This window comes from Peromyscus eremicus, chromosome 6 (genome assembly GCF_949786415.1).
Source record: "Peromyscus eremicus chromosome 6, PerEre_H2_v1, whole genome shotgun sequence".
Taxonomy (NCBI): domain Eukaryota; kingdom Metazoa; phylum Chordata; class Mammalia; order Rodentia; family Cricetidae; genus Peromyscus; species Peromyscus eremicus.
The window spans coordinates 129,111,013-129,130,009 of record NC_081421.1 but is presented as its reverse complement, the minus strand read 5'-3'; the positions used below and the strand labels follow the sequence as shown (position 1 = coordinate 129,130,009).

The following is an 18,997-nucleotide window of genomic DNA, read 5'->3' as shown; positions in this document are numbered from 1 at the left end:
CATTTTATTTCTTAAATATTAATCTCCATTCAAGACCTTCTATTCCAGTTATTCATGCATGCACATGTCACACACACACACACATACACATACACATACACATACACATACACATACACACACACACACATACACACACACACACACACACACACACACACACACACACACACACACATTTTTCCATAACACAAATGTATCATGTCAAACTGAACATAATATTTAAGGTGAATTTTTTCAACCTATCCCATCCTTAGAATTGTTCCATCACTGTTTCCACAATGCTATCCAATCAAGGAACCATCTTTTATCTCCTCCTCATACATTTAGTGATTCATAAGGCCATGTTTCTCCCCAGAGCACGTCATCTGTGTCATCATGGTATCCAGTTCACCAGGTCCTGTTTCTGGCCCCAGTCATGGATCCCAGGACACTCAGTTATGTGGCTTCGTTGCTGTTACTGCCTTTCCTTGCTTTCTACAATGTCTCATGATTCCAGAGTTAGCATCTGAAATAAAAACCCAGTATCTCCTTCCTACAGAAGTATTAAAAGCTTATGTTGCCTTTAGAATAAAACTCAGACTTAATGGCTAGATTTTGTGACCGTATTTCATATTTTTTGTGAACTATCTTTTTGACATTTCATTCCTGGCTATGTCCCCCACCTTCAAATAGCCTGATCAGCTACTCCAATCAAAACCTCAATTAAGCCTTATTTTCCTAACTGCATCCTCAAGGCTGAAGGAGTGCCACTCTGTGTATCTAGCAACATACAAATGCATTTTCTGTGGAATTTATCCAGTTGTGTCAGAGCTGTTCCCTCAAGATTGTGGGCTGTTTGTAATGTGAGCAGTCCCTTACATCTTGATGACTTGGGAGATAACAGAGGATCAAAGTACTTACGTAGCTAATAACTATATACAATATATAGAAGTAATAAATACCTAAACAATGTCTAGTCCATTTGTATTTGACAAATTCAGAGAAAATAATTCCATTATCCTATTTTGGTAAGTCCAAAATGTACCTAATTCACTTTCTATCCTAATCTTCAACTATAACTAATCTTCAACTCCCTCAAAGACCCAAGAAGGAAATAATATTACCTAATAAAAAATAAAAACAGGAAGTGCATGCAAGCAGCTTCCAAAAAAAAATGTGAGTTGACAGAAACAGTCAGCTGTCTAGAGAGTCATCTGAGGTTTCTCTGCAGTGCTGGGGCATCATCTTCAGCCTATAGGCTTAGTGTGTCTGACAGACTCATTTGTGAAGTAGGATGTACACAAGGTCAATAGTTTGACCTCACATTGGGTGAGAGCAGTCCATGTACCAGAAACACCTGAATTCCACTAGTGTCCTGTTATGATTCAGGATTTTAAATTCTGGAAATTGTTGGTTTTTTTTCTTAAAAAAAAATTCAGCTGTCCATTCTTCTTGGCTATGTGTGTGTGTGGCTTCATCTCAGCATCCTGTTCTTCTCCATATCCTTCTACTAAATGCCAGTCTATTATTGAGAGGTGTGAGTTTAGTTACTCTTCAAGAATAACTGTTTCAGCTATCGTTCCACTGCACATCAGAAGCCATCAGCCCACTGCCTGTTCAGCTGCCTTCGAAGTTATCCTGCTCCTGCCCAGCTCCCGAGGCCCTCAGACCCAAGCAAACACACAGAGACATACTATTTATAAACTGTACAGCCTAATGGCTCAGGCTTCTTGCTAGCTGTTCTTATATCTTAAATTAACCCATTTCTATAAATCTATACCTTGCCGCGTGGCTCGTGGCTTACCAGTACTTTACATTCTGCTCCCCATGGCGGCAGCTGGCAGCATCTCTCTGCCTCAGCCTTCCACTTTCCAGAATTCTCCTCTCTCCTTGTCCTGCCTACACTATCCTTCCTGCCTGGCTATTGGCCAATCAGCATTTTATTTATCAATCAATCATCGCAACATACTTAAGTTCTTGAGGAATCTCATCTTGGGAAAGTAGAACTTGATCACCTTATTGAACATAAAATCCCTGTGAGAAGTCTTCTTCTTGTCCACTGCCTCTGCTAAGTTTCACTGTAGCACTTTTAACCTACATATTACTGTATTTTACTTAATTGTTTTGCTTGTTGTAATTCTCCTCCGACTGAATATAAAGTCTTTTGGTAAAGGAATTGTTGTCAGCTTTGTTCATTACTGTACCCCAAACTGGCACATAATAATATCCCAATAATTGTGGCTATAAAAGGCATACACTATTTGAGTCTAGATTATAGTATATTTTCACTTAATAGTCATAAAAAATTTAATAGTTCCTATATCCACTTTGAGATGTCTAAGATTTTCGTTTCTAAAATTTCAATAGCCTCTGTGTAGATGGGATTTAAGGAAAGTATACTAAGTGGGAGAGGATAAAAATCTTTTCAAAAAATCATTATCTTGTGTTATGTTGTATGCTTACTTGGTAATGATTTGAGAAATGTTTGCTATACTAGGAGTGTTCTAGAATGCCTATGAGGCAAATTCTTTGTCAAGGGTCTTACAATAGTTCAGCACTATTGCAGCCCCAACCCAGTATATTTAGGGATCTGTGAAGATAGTCTGTCTGTGGCAGAAGCTCCTGAAATGGAGAGAAAGGACAAAGCTAATGATGCACTCGGGCAAAGGCAGAAGTAGGGTTGGTTCCCTTTGCTAGGATTGATTTTAGCCACTTGTGATTAATAAATCACTGCAGTGATTCTTAAAAAATGGTAGTGGATCTACCCTAAGCCTCCCGATACAGATATTTAATGAGATTCCAAGTGTACGAAACAGCTGGCCTTGGACTCCCATCACACACTGCATTGGAGACCCAGTGCTGTGGACCATGGTCTTCTATAACTGTATCCAGGTGGCCATTCACATGCTTCTCTTTGCATCTGTGGTTCAACTCTTGCTGAGGAATATCGTGGTATTTCCTGTGTGATATCGTCAGGAAAATCTGTCATTGTGGGTAAGACTATCTTTAGAGCAACATGTCAAGTGCTACCTCATAATGGTACTTTTCTCCATCTGTTACAGATCAATGCACAAACTGGCCCAGCTGGAAAGACTTGACCTAGGCAATAATGAATTCAGTGAGCTGGTAAGAAAACATGTTTCCTAAACTTGTCAAATAGGCTCCAGGAGAGTCTTTCTGTTGTGTTTTCCCAACCCCAGGCATTAAAGCATTGAGTGCATATGTATGTTTGCTAAACATTAAAATAATGAAAGCTAGGCATTATATTGATTGTTTGACTATGTAATAAACCATGGAAAACTGTATATTACATATCACGAAAAAATTCAGAATTAGAGGAGGTGTGTGTTGACAATTTAAGTACCAACTGTGTGGAAGGAAAAAACAAGTGTGTTACAAGCTTCATGTCAGCTAATCCTCATCTGACATGTGATCATCTTCACTTTATGTAAATGAAACTGAAATGGTAACTGATACGTAACTGTTATGCTGCTGCACAAAGGTTAAAAGGGTTTGTTTAGAGCTCACACCTTGAAGATTACTATGATGGTTGAGAAAGTTAGCCCGAGTCAGTACCCTCCCAGCTGTAATGAAAGTGCCTTTCCCATGAAGAAATGTTGATGCCTCACTGCCTGCAAGATTGGCAGTGTTCTGACAGCCATTTTCCAGCTTTTTTTCTTTAAAGTGTGCCCAAAGACCAGAATCACAAAGTCCTTTGTAAAAAAGACCCAGCATACTGTATGCAGAAGTTTCCCTTTAGACATTGTCAAGTCTCCAGAACCCAATGTGTCTATAGTTAAATAAAGGCCTCTGAGTAATCAATCAGCTTTCCCAACCCTTCATTGACAGATTTGTGGAAAGTCACTTAATCTCTCTGGGCCCTGTTTTCCTGATCCATAAAATGGGGTTACAGTGAGAATTAAATTGAATAATGCATATATAAGACCTGGCAAATGTGCTCTCAGCCAGTACCCCTGTGCAAGGGTGACAGGGTTTTCATTCATGCTATAAGATAATGCATGAAGAATATTCATTGTTTTATTTTAACCATATCCAGCAAATTATTATGCTACCCTTTTGGGCTGTCTCTCAATGGCAGAAACAGGTTTTTATTTGCCTGTGATCAAAAGCTTCAATCTGTCCTTAAATAAAAATTCCCTCCCTAAAATGTCTTCCCTTTCACTGCTATCTCCATCCTGAAGGAGGAACTGGAATATGAACCAAGGTGGTCACTTGTCTTTGTGACCTGGATGGAAAGGACTCCTGGTCTGGGAGACTTGCAGTGTGCCAGCTGCACATGTTGCTGCTGTGTTCTTGGTCTACAGACACTGAGCCGTGTGCTACAGAACATGCCTCAGAAGCCAAGCACTGTCCTTCTCCCTCTTACATGTATTGCCATACTCAGCTCTCCTTCCATGCTCCCTCCAGAACCAACCCAGTCTCCATTTCTGTTCTTGCCAACCATCGCCCAGTAGTGACTCCATAGTCAGCCAGACTGCTCTGAAAATCCTCTGGGTATGCACACTGAGAAAAGCCTAGGAAAGGCAGATATCACAGATTCCATCTGTCACACTATGCTACCCAGTTTACTATGCTTGAGCAAAGAGTGAGGGAACTGGCCTGGTCTAATGTACACTGGCATGTATTTTTCCTCTATTTTTTAAAGATATTTTTCTATGTGTGTATGTGCATGCACCTAAGTGTAGTGCCAGAAGAGGCTGTCAGATCTTCTGGAGCTGTAGTTATAAACAGTTGTGAGACATTTGATATGGGTGCTGAGAACTGAACTTGGATCCTCTATAAGAGCAGTAAACATACTTAACCACTGACCTAGTTTTCCAGCCCTGTATCCTGGCATTAAGGAAGATATGTGTGGTAGAGACAGGGATTGGTGAGGGTGGTAAATAATAAATAGTTGTTAAGCTAGGAGTATATACAGATGGGTTTGAAATTAGTTGCTAGGGCTCTAGGAAGGGCCCTGCTTACCCTTAGCACATATATCTTGATGTCATGAGAGAAAGAACACAAACAACAATTGAGGTCTTCACCTTACTTTGTAACTGCATCTTCCTCACCATTAAAATAAGAGCATTACTCCCATGCATTTTATGGGGTTTGGGCAAGTTTTCATATACAAAAATTTGCAATAAACATTCCATATATGTGTTGAAATTTTTCAGTCACCAAGGACTTTGCAAGCTTTACACATGGATATATATCAATCAGTACTTTCTTTAAAGATCTAGATCAACAAAGATGACTAGTTAGGGTTTCTATTGCCATGGAGACACCATGACCATGGCAACTCTTATAAAGGAAACATTTAATTGGGGCTTACAGTTCAGAGGTTTAGTCCATTATCCTCATGGTAGGACACATGACAAAACACAGGCAAACATGGTGGTAGCTGAGAGTTCTACATCTGGATCCCCAGGCAGCAGGCAGAGAGTTAGACACTGGGAATGACTTGAGCATTTGAAACCCCAAAACACACCCCTTGTGACACACTTCCTCAAAAAAGGCCATGCCTACTCCAACAAGGCCATACCTCCTAATAGTGTCACTCCCTATGAAACTGTAGGGCTCATTTTTATTCAAACCACCACACTAGGATATGTTTATTTTTATGAAATTATACTTATTGAAAGGTGATTTATGATTACTACAATGTAAGCTCCATGATATGTAATAAATCATACTCTAGATCAGTGGTTCTTAACCTGTGGATCACCACAGAGATTATTGGAAAACACAAATATTTACATTGTGAATCATAACAGTAGCAAAACCATAGTTATGAAGTAGCACCAAAATAATTTTGTAGTTGGGGGTCACCACAACATGAGGTGTATTAAAGGGTTGCAGTATTAGAAAGATTGAGAAGCACTGCTCTAGATGAATAGTTTTATTTTTTGATAAGTCAGTGTTCCACACTGTCATCACATTTCTCAGAAAGAAATGTTGGCGTATGCTCAACAGAGTTGTTGGCTCCATAGCTCAATATTCGACTGACGTCAACATCTCAATATTATTCTAAGTCATGTGGCTTTTGTTTTAAAAGTGCTTGCACATGTTTAGTTTCTTGTTAAGTGCATCATCTTTTTGGTTGTATTTATAAATGTCTCCTTCAACAATTATAGCAGTCTACAACTTCTGCTGTAGGATTTTAACTTGTACATAACTACTAAACCTGTTTATTAAAAATATTAACAATTTTCTATAGACTCTTCAGGAATTTCTCTGTAACCATTCAAACAGTCTATCGAATAAATTGGTTTCTTGTTCCTAAATTTTTAAACAATTTATGCCTCTGAATTTAATTAGATAATTTTCCCTCCAATATGTTAGTGCTGGAGGTTTATGGAAAGAATTTCCAACATAAAAATCACCATATAATCTATTCATTTCAATACCATTCCGGGCTTTTTAAACTTGTGCTCATAGCTCTAATTACATACATTACTCTGTCTACTTTGTGGGTTATTTTTATTCATCAATTTAGGGTAATTTCCAGCCCTTATTTCTTTAAATTATCCTCTAATCTACTTATGTTCTCTCTTGCTGGAATTTGTTAAATGTGAATGTAAGCAAGAAATTGTGCATGCTTAAGAAATGCAGGCTACTTAGTTAATTATTTTATGCATTTCATGAAAAGTACCCTGACAAGGAATGATTTTTAAATATATATTTCATTTCCTTAAAAACATGCTTCCTTTCTCCCTGCTTAGAAATATCCAATATACATTCTCCAATATTTAGATCTTTCTTGAAGAATCACTGTGGGAATACTTGCAACTCTTTAAAATTATGTGTGATGTTCTACTTGCTAACAGAAACCTGCTGAACAGTTGACACTAATATTCTGGATTAAATGTAATTTTAAAAACAACTAATTGAAAGCAGCAGCAATGTGTCAAGAGCAAGAGAAATGTATTATCTATGTAGGAAAGACCAAGACTTAATGTTTTGCAAAAAATGCAAAGGTGGATTGAATTTATCATCTTAGTGAATTGATCCAAAAATTAACAATATTTGACTAGTGTTTCAAAAAATATCAGAAAATATTTTTAAAACAGTTCATAAAATAAGCCACTCACAGATATATTAAAGAATTAACATTCTGTGAAACTTCTTTATAGAAAAATGTAAAGAAAATATTCTGTAAACTACCATGCAAATCCCTAGTGAGGCTGAAAGTTCAAGTTAAGAAAGAGTTTTCATCTAGAGATTCAAATAAACTTTGCTTCTGTTTGGTTTTCTCTCTTGATTTTATAAAATTTTAAAATGAGCATTTTAAAAATAAATGAAAATTCTTAGGTTGGGGATACCTGGTCCATATAACTGAAAAGAACAATGGTTTACGGACTACGTGATCAGTTAGAGTATACAATTAATATATTCTCACAGAAATTTGAAATTGTTCAGTACTTTTCTTAATGTATTTACATTTAATTAAAATTGGCTGTACTATTAAACTAATTTTATTAAAATCATGACAGTAAATACTTCCACTTCCCTAATTTTCCCAAGGTTTGCTCATTTTTAATTACATAAGATACATGCTCACCCGAGGCAAGCAGCTTTCGCGTACCTATTCAGTTCCTCCATATGTAATTACAACATGTTTACTACATCTAATCAAATTTTGCCAATTGTTCTCTTAGTAAAGATTACTTTAAAAGAACAAAATAAAAATGAATCATAACAAGCCATTCTACCTTACGGCAAAGTATTTGAAACTTGAAGCATCCTGATTAGTAATGCTTCTATTTCCCTGCATGTGGAGAACTACTAAGACTTTGAATCACATACACATCAGAGACATTGCCAGAAGTTATTAACCTAACAAGAAAACTTGAGAACTGAAACTCACTTTGACTGTTATTGCAAGCTCATCATTGTCTGTCTCAATCAGGAGTGCCAGGGGCGCAAACTGTATCAATTATTTCACAGAAAATTTTAGAATAAAGAATTGCTAATTATGCCATGGAGAAACGAAAGCAGAGGAGAGGACACATAAGTGACAGCTCCAGGAAGCGGCTTACACCAAACAGAATAGAACAGGTGAAGCACACTGAGAACCTGAAGCTGAGAATATTGGGAGCAGTGCCTACCTGCTGGTGCTGTGACTCTGAGGGGCATCGTGACTTTTGCACTTGTCTTACTGGTGTTCACTGTCACCATGGAATGAAGAAATGTTGCTGATGAAACAATAATGAGAAGAAAATTTGAAAATCTCTTCTTTTTCCAGCCTCTCATTCTCTCCAAGATGCCCTATATAATGTATGTGGTAGTCAACACAGACTCACCTGTCAAAAAGAAATGTGGTAAACTCAAGATTTCCAAAGTAGATATAAAAGAGTGAGCTCCTATTGGAAAATCAATAGCTTAATAGGCAGATGGTTAGTCCTGTCCTGAGAACAATAGAAATCCTTGATGACTAGATTTTGGCAACATTTTCTCCAGAAAGTTCTCCCAGGCCTAGCAGAATACCCAGCTCCCTTTTGGCACTTGAAATGAATCCTTTGGTTATTTAAAAGCAAACAGTTAAGTCCATTCTAATCATCAGAATTATGGCTTTGTTTATGCAGGAAATGTTTGATTCAAGCTAGACAGTAATGGAAGTGAAAGAAACACTTCCATTTATCTGAATAAGTATTTTATGACAAGCTGTCTTTTGAGGAATCAATCCCCATGAGCAATATTAGGCATTTTTCCAAACTGATTATGTAAGAAGCTTCATAATACAAAACTGTGGCCATTGCTGCTGTGCTGGCTAGTTTTGTGTCAACTTTACATAAGATAGAGTTTTTGGAAGAGGAAACCTCAATTGAGAAACTGCCCATTGTGGTGGCATACGAACACTGAACTAGAAAAGCCATCAACTGCTCAGTGTACAGTGGGCTGTTCTGGGGGACCTTGGAAGGTAAGAATGATGAGAAGAAAGCAGACACTGGAAGCCTGAACTGTGAAGTTCCAGAGGGAAGTAAAGATCCCATCAGGGTCATGTATCTGGTATTTTGAATTAAAACTCTGTGGCCTCTACTGAATGTACCAGGCTCTACTGACTCTTCATGGGAGACCTTACCTTCTTGTAGGAGAGAATGGAGTTGGCAGGGGGGAAGATGGGGATCTGTGATTGGTATATAAAATGAAAAAAAAATTCTAATAAAAAAAAGAAAATGTCCTACTCCCACCCTCACCTACCCACTCTCTGCCCTTCCCTTGGCTCTTGAGGCTCTACCCCTCCTGGTGGGGCTGATTTAAAAAAAAAATGACTCTGTGGTTCCCTGCCAAGCCTATCTCCATTTCCTGGAGTACTTTTAACATTTGGCTTTAAAGTAAAGAACTGTGTTTGCTGTTAAAGACAAAAAAAAAAAAAAAAAAAAAAAAGACTTTGTGGTTCTAGTCAGCTGGAGATGAAGAGTCAGCCATGATTAGCAAGAGACCACCACCACCGCTGAAATGAATCCATGGCCTTACTGAGATAATTAATGCTGTTTGTTAGCTGGAACTGAGAAATTAGAAGTGGTTAAGTAAAGACCAGCATTACTGAGGATCATAAATCTTGGAGTATTTCCTCAGGGTCTGCACAGATAAGATGTGGTAGAGGAGTCTGAAGCTGTATCTCATGCTGGCAGCTTTCTAGTTTAAGAATCACCCAGATAGTAATAATTTTGAAAGCTTGAATGGGTTATGGAGAGCAGCTAAAGCTTGACACCATGAGGCAGAGCCAGAGTCCTTGGAGAAAAGCTGGAAGAGATCTTGGGTGAAAGTGCAACCTCAGTTGCAGCAGAAGACTCAGAATTGAAGGAGTCATGGGAAGAAGTTGAAGCTTGGTGCCATGTGGCAGGGTCAGAGTACCTGAGGAGATCCTAAGAGGCAACTGGTAAAAGTACAGCCAGGCCAGTTGTAGCAGTAGACTCAGGCATTCTGGAAATGTCAGTATCATAGGGCTACCACCAAGAACAGCAGCAGGTATGGAGTAGAGCTGGCCTGAGCCTACAAAATGTGCTATGTGTACTGTGGTGAGCCCTTTGGAGCCCAGAATCATGAGTCCCAGCAGTCTGATGTTGAGCTTTATACAGCTGGGCTTTGGTTTTGCTTTGATCTGATTATTGACTGTGCCCTGGTTCTTTATTCTTGAAGTAAGAAAGTACTTAATTTACTTTTATTATATGGGAGCCAATGGTTATATAATACTTTAGAATTTTAGAGAGATTTTGGAACTTTAGAAAGACTGGTTATTTTAAAGAGGTTGAACTTTTAAAGTGTCTAAATTTTTAAAGACTTTGGGACTTTAAAAGTTGGAATGTTTTATACTGTGTTGTTAATATTAACATACCATCTTGGGGATAAATGGAAAAGGAAAGGTATTAGTTGAATAATGATGTGTTTGTGTGTCAAAATGAAAAGAGGTCACCTGTGCTTGCTAGTCTTGTGTCAACTTGACACAAGATAGACCCTTTTTTTTTTTTTTTGGTACTTTTCTTTTTTTTAAAAAAATTTTTATTTTGCAATACAATTCAGTTCTACATATCAGCCACAGATTCCCTTGTTCTCCCCCCTCCCGCCCCCCTCACCTTTCCCCCAGCCCGCCCCCATTCCAATCTCCTCCAGGGCAAAGCCTTCCCCACAGACTGAGATCAACCTGGTGGACTCAGTCCAGGTAGGTCCAGTCCCCTCCTCCCAGGCCCAGCCAAGGGACCCTGCATAGGCCCCAGGTTTCAAACAGCCGACTCATGCAATGAGCACAGGACCCGGTAGGGCAAAGGATACGGTCAACAAAGCAAAGCGACAGCCTACAGAATGGGAAAAGATCTTCACCAATCCCACATCTGACAGAGGACTGGTATCCAGAATATATAAGGAACTCAAGAAATTAGACATCAAAATGCCCAACAGTCCAATTAAGAAATGGGCTATAGAACTAAACAGAGAATTCTCAACAGAGGAAACTCAAATGGCTGAAAGACATTTAAGGAATTGCTCAACATCCCTAATCATCAGGGAAATGCAAATCAAAACAACTCTGAGATACCACCTTATGCCTGTCAGAATGGCTAAGATCAAAAACACTGAAGACACCTTATGCTGGAGAGGATGTGGAGCTAGGGGAACTCTCCTCCACTGCTGGTGGGAATGCAAGCTTGTACAACCACTTTGGAAATCAATATGGCGATTTCTTAGAAAATTGGGAATCCATCTCCCCCAAGATCCAGCTATACCACTCTTGGGCATATACCCAAGGAATACTCAACCACACCACAAGAGCACTTGTTCAGCTATGTTCATATCAGCGTTGTTTGTAATAGCCAGAACATGGAAACAACCTAGATGCCCTTCAACTGAAGAATGGATAAACAAAATGTGGTACATATACACAATGGAATACTACTCAGCAGAGAAAAACAATGACATCATGAGGTTTGCAGGCAAATGGATGGATCTAGAAAAAAATCATCCTGAGTGAGGTATCCCAGACTCAGAAAGACAAACATGGTATGTACTCACTCATAACAGGATACTAGATGTGGAACAAGGATGACTGGACTGCTACTCACATCACCAGGCAGGCTACCTGGAAAACAGGACCCCAAGAAAGACACAGGGATCGCCCAATGACAGAGAAATGGAATGAGATCTACATGAACAGCCTGGACCCTTTTTGAAAGTGGAAAACTCAACTGAGAAAATGTCCCCACTAGATCTGCCTGTAGGTAAGGCTTTAATGTGTCTTCTTGATTGACTATTGATGTGAGAAGACCGAGCTCATTGTACATGATGTCACCCCGGACTGGTGGTCCTGAGTACTATAAGAAAGCCCACTGAGCAAGCCTTGGGGAACAAACCAGTGAACAGCATTCCTCCATGGCCTCTGCATCAGCTCCTGCCTCCAGGTTCCTGCTTGAATTTGTTCCCTGACTTGTTTCAATGATGGACTATAAAAATAAACCATTTCTCCCCAAGTTGCATGTGGTCATGGTGCTTTATCACAAGAATAGAAACCTTCAGATACCAACTAACTCTGAAACTTTAAATAAATCATTGATAAATGATTCATTAAAAACATTTTTCCAATGAAAATAGTAGCAGATACTCCTTTCATAAGAGGATCTAATGGGGATCAACAGTGTCTCCAATGCAACATCTGTTGAGATAGGGTCTCAATTCATAGTTTTCACTATCAAGCATGCAAATAAAGAAACTTGTTTTTGTGCTTTCAAACAGCAATAAAATAAGTCACCTTAACTGGGTTTGCTAAGAAAGGAGCTTTTTCCTGCTGGCATTTCTCATTACTGCAGTACCATGACTGGCCACTATGAATAGGATCAATCTACCTTTATAATGAGAGGGCATGTTCTTTCAATTTAATAAAGAACAAGTGATTCTGGCAACATTTTCAGCAAGGGAAATTAAAGAATTAAAGTCTTGAAGGAACTGAAGTAAACTGTGTTAAATATGAGTTTAAGTTCACAATCAAGACATTTCAGAGAAAATGGGTGTATTATGTAGTCCTGGAGTGGAGCCAGAAGTGTTAGGTTATATGTAGGGTTGTGAATTAACCAGAAAATAACCAGTGCATTTAAAAATCAGGTTCAGACTTACACCTTCTGGATTTGCATGCCAAAATGGTAATATCTAAATTTAGTACATAAAATATAGAAAAGTTACTTGACTTCAGACTTCACAATAAATCAAAACTAAAAGACACTGAAAATGATAAAAAGAAATATAAAGGAAAAGTAACAAGGAGAAGGGCATGTAAGACTCACACAGAAGGTGACATTTTAGTAAAGCCTTGGAGTTGATGAAGGAGAAAACCATGTGGATATGTAGCGGAAAGGTGCTCCATGCTGGAAAGTAGTGCATATCTCTAATACAACAGCAAAGCTAAAGGATTCAAGACCAGAAGGACAGAGTAGAGTGGGAAGAGGAGGTGGAAATGAGCTAGTAGTTGGCAAAGGAGAACCCCTGCCCTTTGGAAACTGAGTCAGTAAAGCTTTACTGGGACTCTTATTAAGTCTTTTTCCTCTTGACATATGGATTGCCTTATGTTACACAGTGTTACTGTAATCAACTTCACTACTATATTAAGCATGAACAAAAAGGTTCTCAGGAAGAAAATTTTCAAGGTAGAGTCAGGAAAGCTAGTAAGAAAATCACTGCCATATCTAGGCAAAGACAAGAATGCCTGGGGGACCAGAACAGTAGAGAGGAGAAGGGATCAGTTTCTAAATCAGTTATGAAGGTATTGCCAGAAGATCCCATGGAGTTTGAACTCTAAATCAAATAACTCCCACCAAGCGTCTGCAGAAATTATTGCAGAACATACGGTGACAGTCCACCAAATCTGTGTCGAGTTATCTCCCTAGAGCTTCCTTCCAGCCAGCTCTCCAGCATGCCTGTGGATAGCCCACCACATCATGAGAGAAATTAATGGAAGTTACATTAAAATATCTCACTTTCACTCATCATGCCTAGCATATCACTGTTTTGCTTTCCTGTTGCTGAACTGTACAGGTAGGGAGGGCACATGCTTTTTGTGTTAATAGACACTAGGACTTTTCCCTTTCAGCAGAAGTAGTAACCCTCATACACTTTTGGAGTTCATTAGGGGAATCAAAGAACTCTGGTTTCCCAGAGAGTCCATTTGGTTTATGAAGTCACAAGTGCATGATGCTGAAATTTTTAAGGTAATCAAATTTACTTATTTTATTGCTTCTACAAATTCTCCTCAGTTTCTAGCCTCTTGCATTTCCTGCTCATGAGCAGCAACATTTTCCCCTTCATTTCTTGCAGTTTAGTTTTGATTTTGTCATTTGAGTGGGATTTGGGGAGCAATGGTAGACAAGTCCCTCTGGCCTTGAGTCAGCTTGCTGTTTATCCATGTAGCACACACTTGCCCTATGTTTGTTTATGCAGATATTCTGTAAGAACTGGGGTTCCAAAGATTAATTAAACATGGTTTGGCCTGTTAGAAATCCAAGCCTAATAAGAGGCATGCAAATGAGTAAGGCAGCTAACAGAAAGCCAGACCAAAAAAAAAATAAGATGGGATAGCTGAAAGCTGTCTTCTACTGGGAAAGACATGAAAAATTCAGAGAAAGAAATTCAGAGAAAAGAAAGCCTTGAAAATAGAAAGGACAGGAGGCAGCCTAGGGAAGGCATAGAAGTGAGAATGTGAGACAGCTGGGATGACTGTGTGATCGTGGGGCCAGATAGCCACCCTTTTGCAGAATAAAAGGAGAAAGGGGAAAGAATTGTAGCCAGGCCAGCAATGTCCTTAATACCATGAAAGAACCTAACATTTAACCATGCATGGCAGCCTGTCTCAAAGGCCAAGACCCTAATGTTCACATCTGCACATTAAAAAGTACTCTGATATGAAAGATAACTTACCAATAACTGTTCACTACTAACTCACTATAGGTGTCTCAAGTTGTGATCAGAGCTATAATTTCAGTAGGAACAGACAAAAAGCCAGTAATATGTGAAAGTCATAGTTTAAAAAATAATGTGCTTCCAGAATCAAAGTGAAAATGGAAGAAATGAAGTGAAAGAGGTGGATTTCAGAACACGAGGAAATGGGGAAAGTTAGTGTGTGGCTTTGGCTGTAGTATGCATAAAAGATAAGAGGAACACAGCTGGAGAGGAAAGGGAACTGGAAATAAAACAGTTCTGGAAGCATGGAGTTTGAGCACCTTTGAAACACACAGGGGAGAAGGGAGGAGGAACAGCCAAAAGCTGAAATACAGATTCAGGACTCTAGAAAAGGCTCCTGAGCTGTGTAGAACATCTGAGGCTCACCAACAGAGTTGGCCTATGTATAAAAATACGGAAATTATGCAGAATTTATAGAAAAGTGTGTAAATTGACAAATGCACAAATAATGTAACTGATAACTATGCTCTGTGATTAACAAAACTTTAAAATCTAGGTTCCACAGTGTCAGGGAGCCCCTCCTATTCACCACCGTGTTGCACATCAGACTGCCAAACACAGGAAGGGTCACCAGGAAATAGCTCCCCTTTCCTGGTGATTTGCTGCACAACTGGGACACGACATTTGATGCAGAAGTGAGGTAGTGACTGCGACTTCCTCCAGACTCTCTCAAACAGCCACACTGTCAACTTGATCCTTTCTGTTCTTTAACTCTGAAGAAATCATTTCATCCTCATGGTAATGGCCCCATCTGCCGTCACAGCTGAGATCACCACTGGCTTTGTGGGTAGCTGCTGCTCTTCCCCACCCCAGGTGCACATTTTTATGTGATGTTAATAAGACAGAACTATAATTTAAGAAAATATTTACAGCTAACAAAACATAAGCATGTACTTGTCATAAGGTTACCCTGGGTTAGAACTCTCTGCATACTAACTTTCAGACTTGAACATTTCAGCATAATAATGTATGTGATTGTCAACAGTGACAAGTGGCAGTCTTCGCATCCGCCTAGCTGAGGTCAACAGAGCACAGAAAACCCAGGCGACACGTTGTCCTTTTGCTTGTTGTGGGATGATTTTTGTGAATGAAAATAGTCTCTATTAATCAGTTGTTGTTGTTTTGTTTTGTTTTTTAATCCTGCCATGATCCAGACACTGTCTCCATCCTGAGGGACTTACAGAGTATGAAGTATGCCCTAGCCCTCAGGTAAAGTTTGTTTCCTAGAGAGACAGGCATCTTGAGAAAAGGTCATATGACCACCTAATCATTTCACTTCCTGACTATATGGGCTGATCACTGACCACAGTAGGTGCTGGGGTACTTGGAATTGGTGTGTTCACAGGGTGAATTATGAGGAAAGCAAATACTGCACATTCTTCAAAGTACAGGACTTTGTAGCCCTTGAAAGATGAGTTGTATTTAAAATGTGTGGAGAAGAGAGAGCATGGTGGTCAGGAAATTGACAGAATCAAAGGGTAAGGGTTGAGGAGTACACACAATGAACTCAACAAGAGCCGGAGGTGGGGCAGAGGAATGAGACTAGGTACCTTCCCACAGCATAAGCTCTAATTTCATTTTCATGTAATAAAAGAAAAAGTGTCTTTGATGTGATTGACGACCAACAAGGGAGCCATAAAGATAACTTGGCATTTGTCCACCACAGTGTCACAAGCAGAAATATAAGACTGATAAAGAAGTAACCTGTCCAAGTGTCTATTCACAATTCCATATGAAAGGAGAAAGTAGACCAAAGTATATGCTACAAAAAGAAATATGAGCAACATTTTTCATATGGTTTCCATAAGAATTTTTAGCAAACTCTTACTAGATTGCTCGTGCTAAATAAAACAAAGCTTTAGAAAAATATAATAACATCCTGCTCACAGATGGAGAAAAGACTAGCTTGCTACAAAAGGATTATAAATTATCTATCTATATGTGCATGTAATATATAATAAATATATATATATATATATATATATATATATATATATTTCTTTGTTACTAGAACATAGCAGCAGCCCATATATCTATAATCAACTCATGTGTGCACTCAGCAATTTGTGGGTTGTTTCTAGCAACTGACTGACTGCTTGTAGAGTCCTATGGACAGCCTGCTGAGGCAAAGCCCAAGTTAGCACTTGTTCTTACACGATGTTGAAGGGCAGGTATCATTCAGCTTCACCCATCCATCCATCCATCCATTCATTCATTTAGCAATTGTTGGATGAATGGATAATGTTTCCTGTCAATATTTTGTTCTCTGTTGTATTGTCCATACTGAGCAGAACGCAGTATTTAAAATTTAAGTGTTCAGTAAATGTTTATACTTGGTGTAGTTCAGATGACCACACTGATCCCTCTTGAAAGCCCTAATGTGGTAATGTGGAAAGAGAAATAGTGCTGTTCTACTCACTTAGAATTTAGAGAGGAAAACACATTTTAACTATTGGACTCAGACTTGCAGGGCTCTAGACATGATATGTGTCCAGAAGTTTCTACTGAAATTTGCTCTAGCAAACAAAGGCTTCCCTGAAGAAGTGATCTTGAACTGAAGTCTGAAGGATGAGTGGGCTCAGCACAGCAAAGAAGTAGTGCTTTATACAGAGGGAGAGGCAGGACACAAAGTTTCTCTTACAAGTGAGGGCAGAAATCTGGGTAAGGTTAAAGTATGTAGGATAGCTCTTCCAGAGTTCCAGAATTATAAATATTAGAAAAATTATGTAGCCAAGAACATATATTATTTGAAGTTGATGAAATGCATATTGGCTTAACAAAACTGGCATGTTTGTAACTGGCATAGGTTGAAGTTACAACCCAAAAACTCTTTGCTCATTTGTAATATAAAAGTTTGACTAAACAAAGGAAAAATAGTATAATAAAAACAATTGAGCATGTAATTTTGAGTTGTATAACCTTGATCCTTGTAGATTATGCCAATAAAATTATAATTTTACTAACTCATACAGCACCAACTAACCCTCAAATTGGGGTTAACAAAGGGGTCAATGCAGGATCATGAGGGTAGCTTAGGTACACTGATGTAGAACAGTATTGACATTAATACACCTGGAAAATAGTTCATTCAATTCTTGTTTAAAACCAAGTTTTAAAACATATTGTTAATTGGTGTTGTTCACATGACAGAATTCATACAGAGAAAGGTAAGACTGAGACCATGAAAGAGCAGCTAAGTGATGTGGAAACAACGGTATGTTTAAAAATATGCACTCTTTGCTTTCAATAGCTGTGATGGAGTGCTTGGGCATAGAGACTAGTAGTATCAGCTGATTTAGTGTTTCCTTTAGCACTTATGATTATAACATTTGCCACAATCTCTGACTCTGGATTATATATATCTATCGCCATTCATCTGTCCATCCTGTGCACCCTGAGGCAGAAAAGATAATGCAGGCACATGTTGACTCCTGCTTTCATTCAGTGAGATGCTCACTGATCACAGGTGGGTGACACAATTCCTCTGAGATTTTCTGTTCCAGTAAATGGGCAAGATGCATACAGATTGATAGAATAAATAGCCTTCTCTGCCTAACTGCCGGCTTGAGGACAGCTCCAGTTCTGAATTACACAATGCTCACTGAGGTATCTTTTTTTCTCAGTGCATCATCATGACCTTCAGGGGTCACTGCCAGTATTTTTGCAAGAGGTGCATGGTTTAAGTGCAGGGATTCAGAGAGGCATGCCTTGCTCCAGAGTTTACAACTGCAAGTGTGGAACTCTTCAGGGTGAAGGAATGGTTTTGGTTTACCAATAAGAACATAACTGATTTTTTTTTCATTTGTTGAAATATTTAAATTGAAAATATAGTTCTCTGGTGCAGAAGAAATAAAAGCTTCTATATTTTCAGAGGTTAGCTCTTAGAAATGTGTAGTGATAAAAGTGCTTGTAGAGTATATCTAAATATTTTCAGCATTTCAAACATTAAGATGAAGAAGGGCAGTGATTGGGTTTTTTGTTATTGTTGTTTTGTTTAGGTTTTTTTTAATGGTTTACCATTGTTTGTTTTGGATTTGTCTTATTTTTAAATCAAGGTCATACTCTGTACCCTTAGCCAAGTAGTGATTAGAGGAGTGAGTTACCACCCCTGGGACCAGAAAAATAAAAGAAAGAGGAAATCTGTACAGCAAGAGAAATGTCTTGGCTAACTGTCTTAGAAATGTGTCTGCTAATGCACGTGAGACCCTAATCTCAAGTTTCAGATGGCTAGAGTCAGACTGCTTGGACTGTCACCACTTCAGGGAGCAGTAGTGGGGGTGGAGGGAGAATAAGATGACACTTTGGACGAGGGTAAAAAAAAATCGTAATCTTCAGAGTGAGAAGCAATTTCCTGGAGGACAATGGTTGAATAGCAAGCATCCAATCCCCACTTGAGGCATTTGTCAGGAATATAAAGGAAAATCAATAGCCAAATTGTAACTTTCTCCAACAAATCTTGGTATGGTTGCAGAAGAGGCAGAAAGTCCTGTTCAACCCATGCTAAGCTCAGAAGACTATGCCAAGAGTTTGCTAAATGATATGCTGAGAAACCGTTTATAATGCAACTACA

General features: G+C 38.8%; 1 protein-coding gene across 2 annotated transcripts in view; it reads left to right on the top strand.

Annotated features, from left to right (window-relative positions):
* The window catches only part of Lrrc7 (leucine rich repeat containing 7), a 364,429-nt gene that overhangs the window by 206,383 nt on the left and 139,049 nt on the right, over nucleotides 1–18,997 (top strand). For both annotated transcript variants that reach the window (XM_059266515.1, XM_059266514.1), the window contains exon 7: nucleotides 3,045–3,108. In XM_059266515.1, the coding sequence (XP_059122498.1) occupies nucleotides 3,045–3,108 (64 nt within the window). The remainder of the gene's footprint in view (nucleotides 1–3,044; nucleotides 3,109–18,997) is intronic.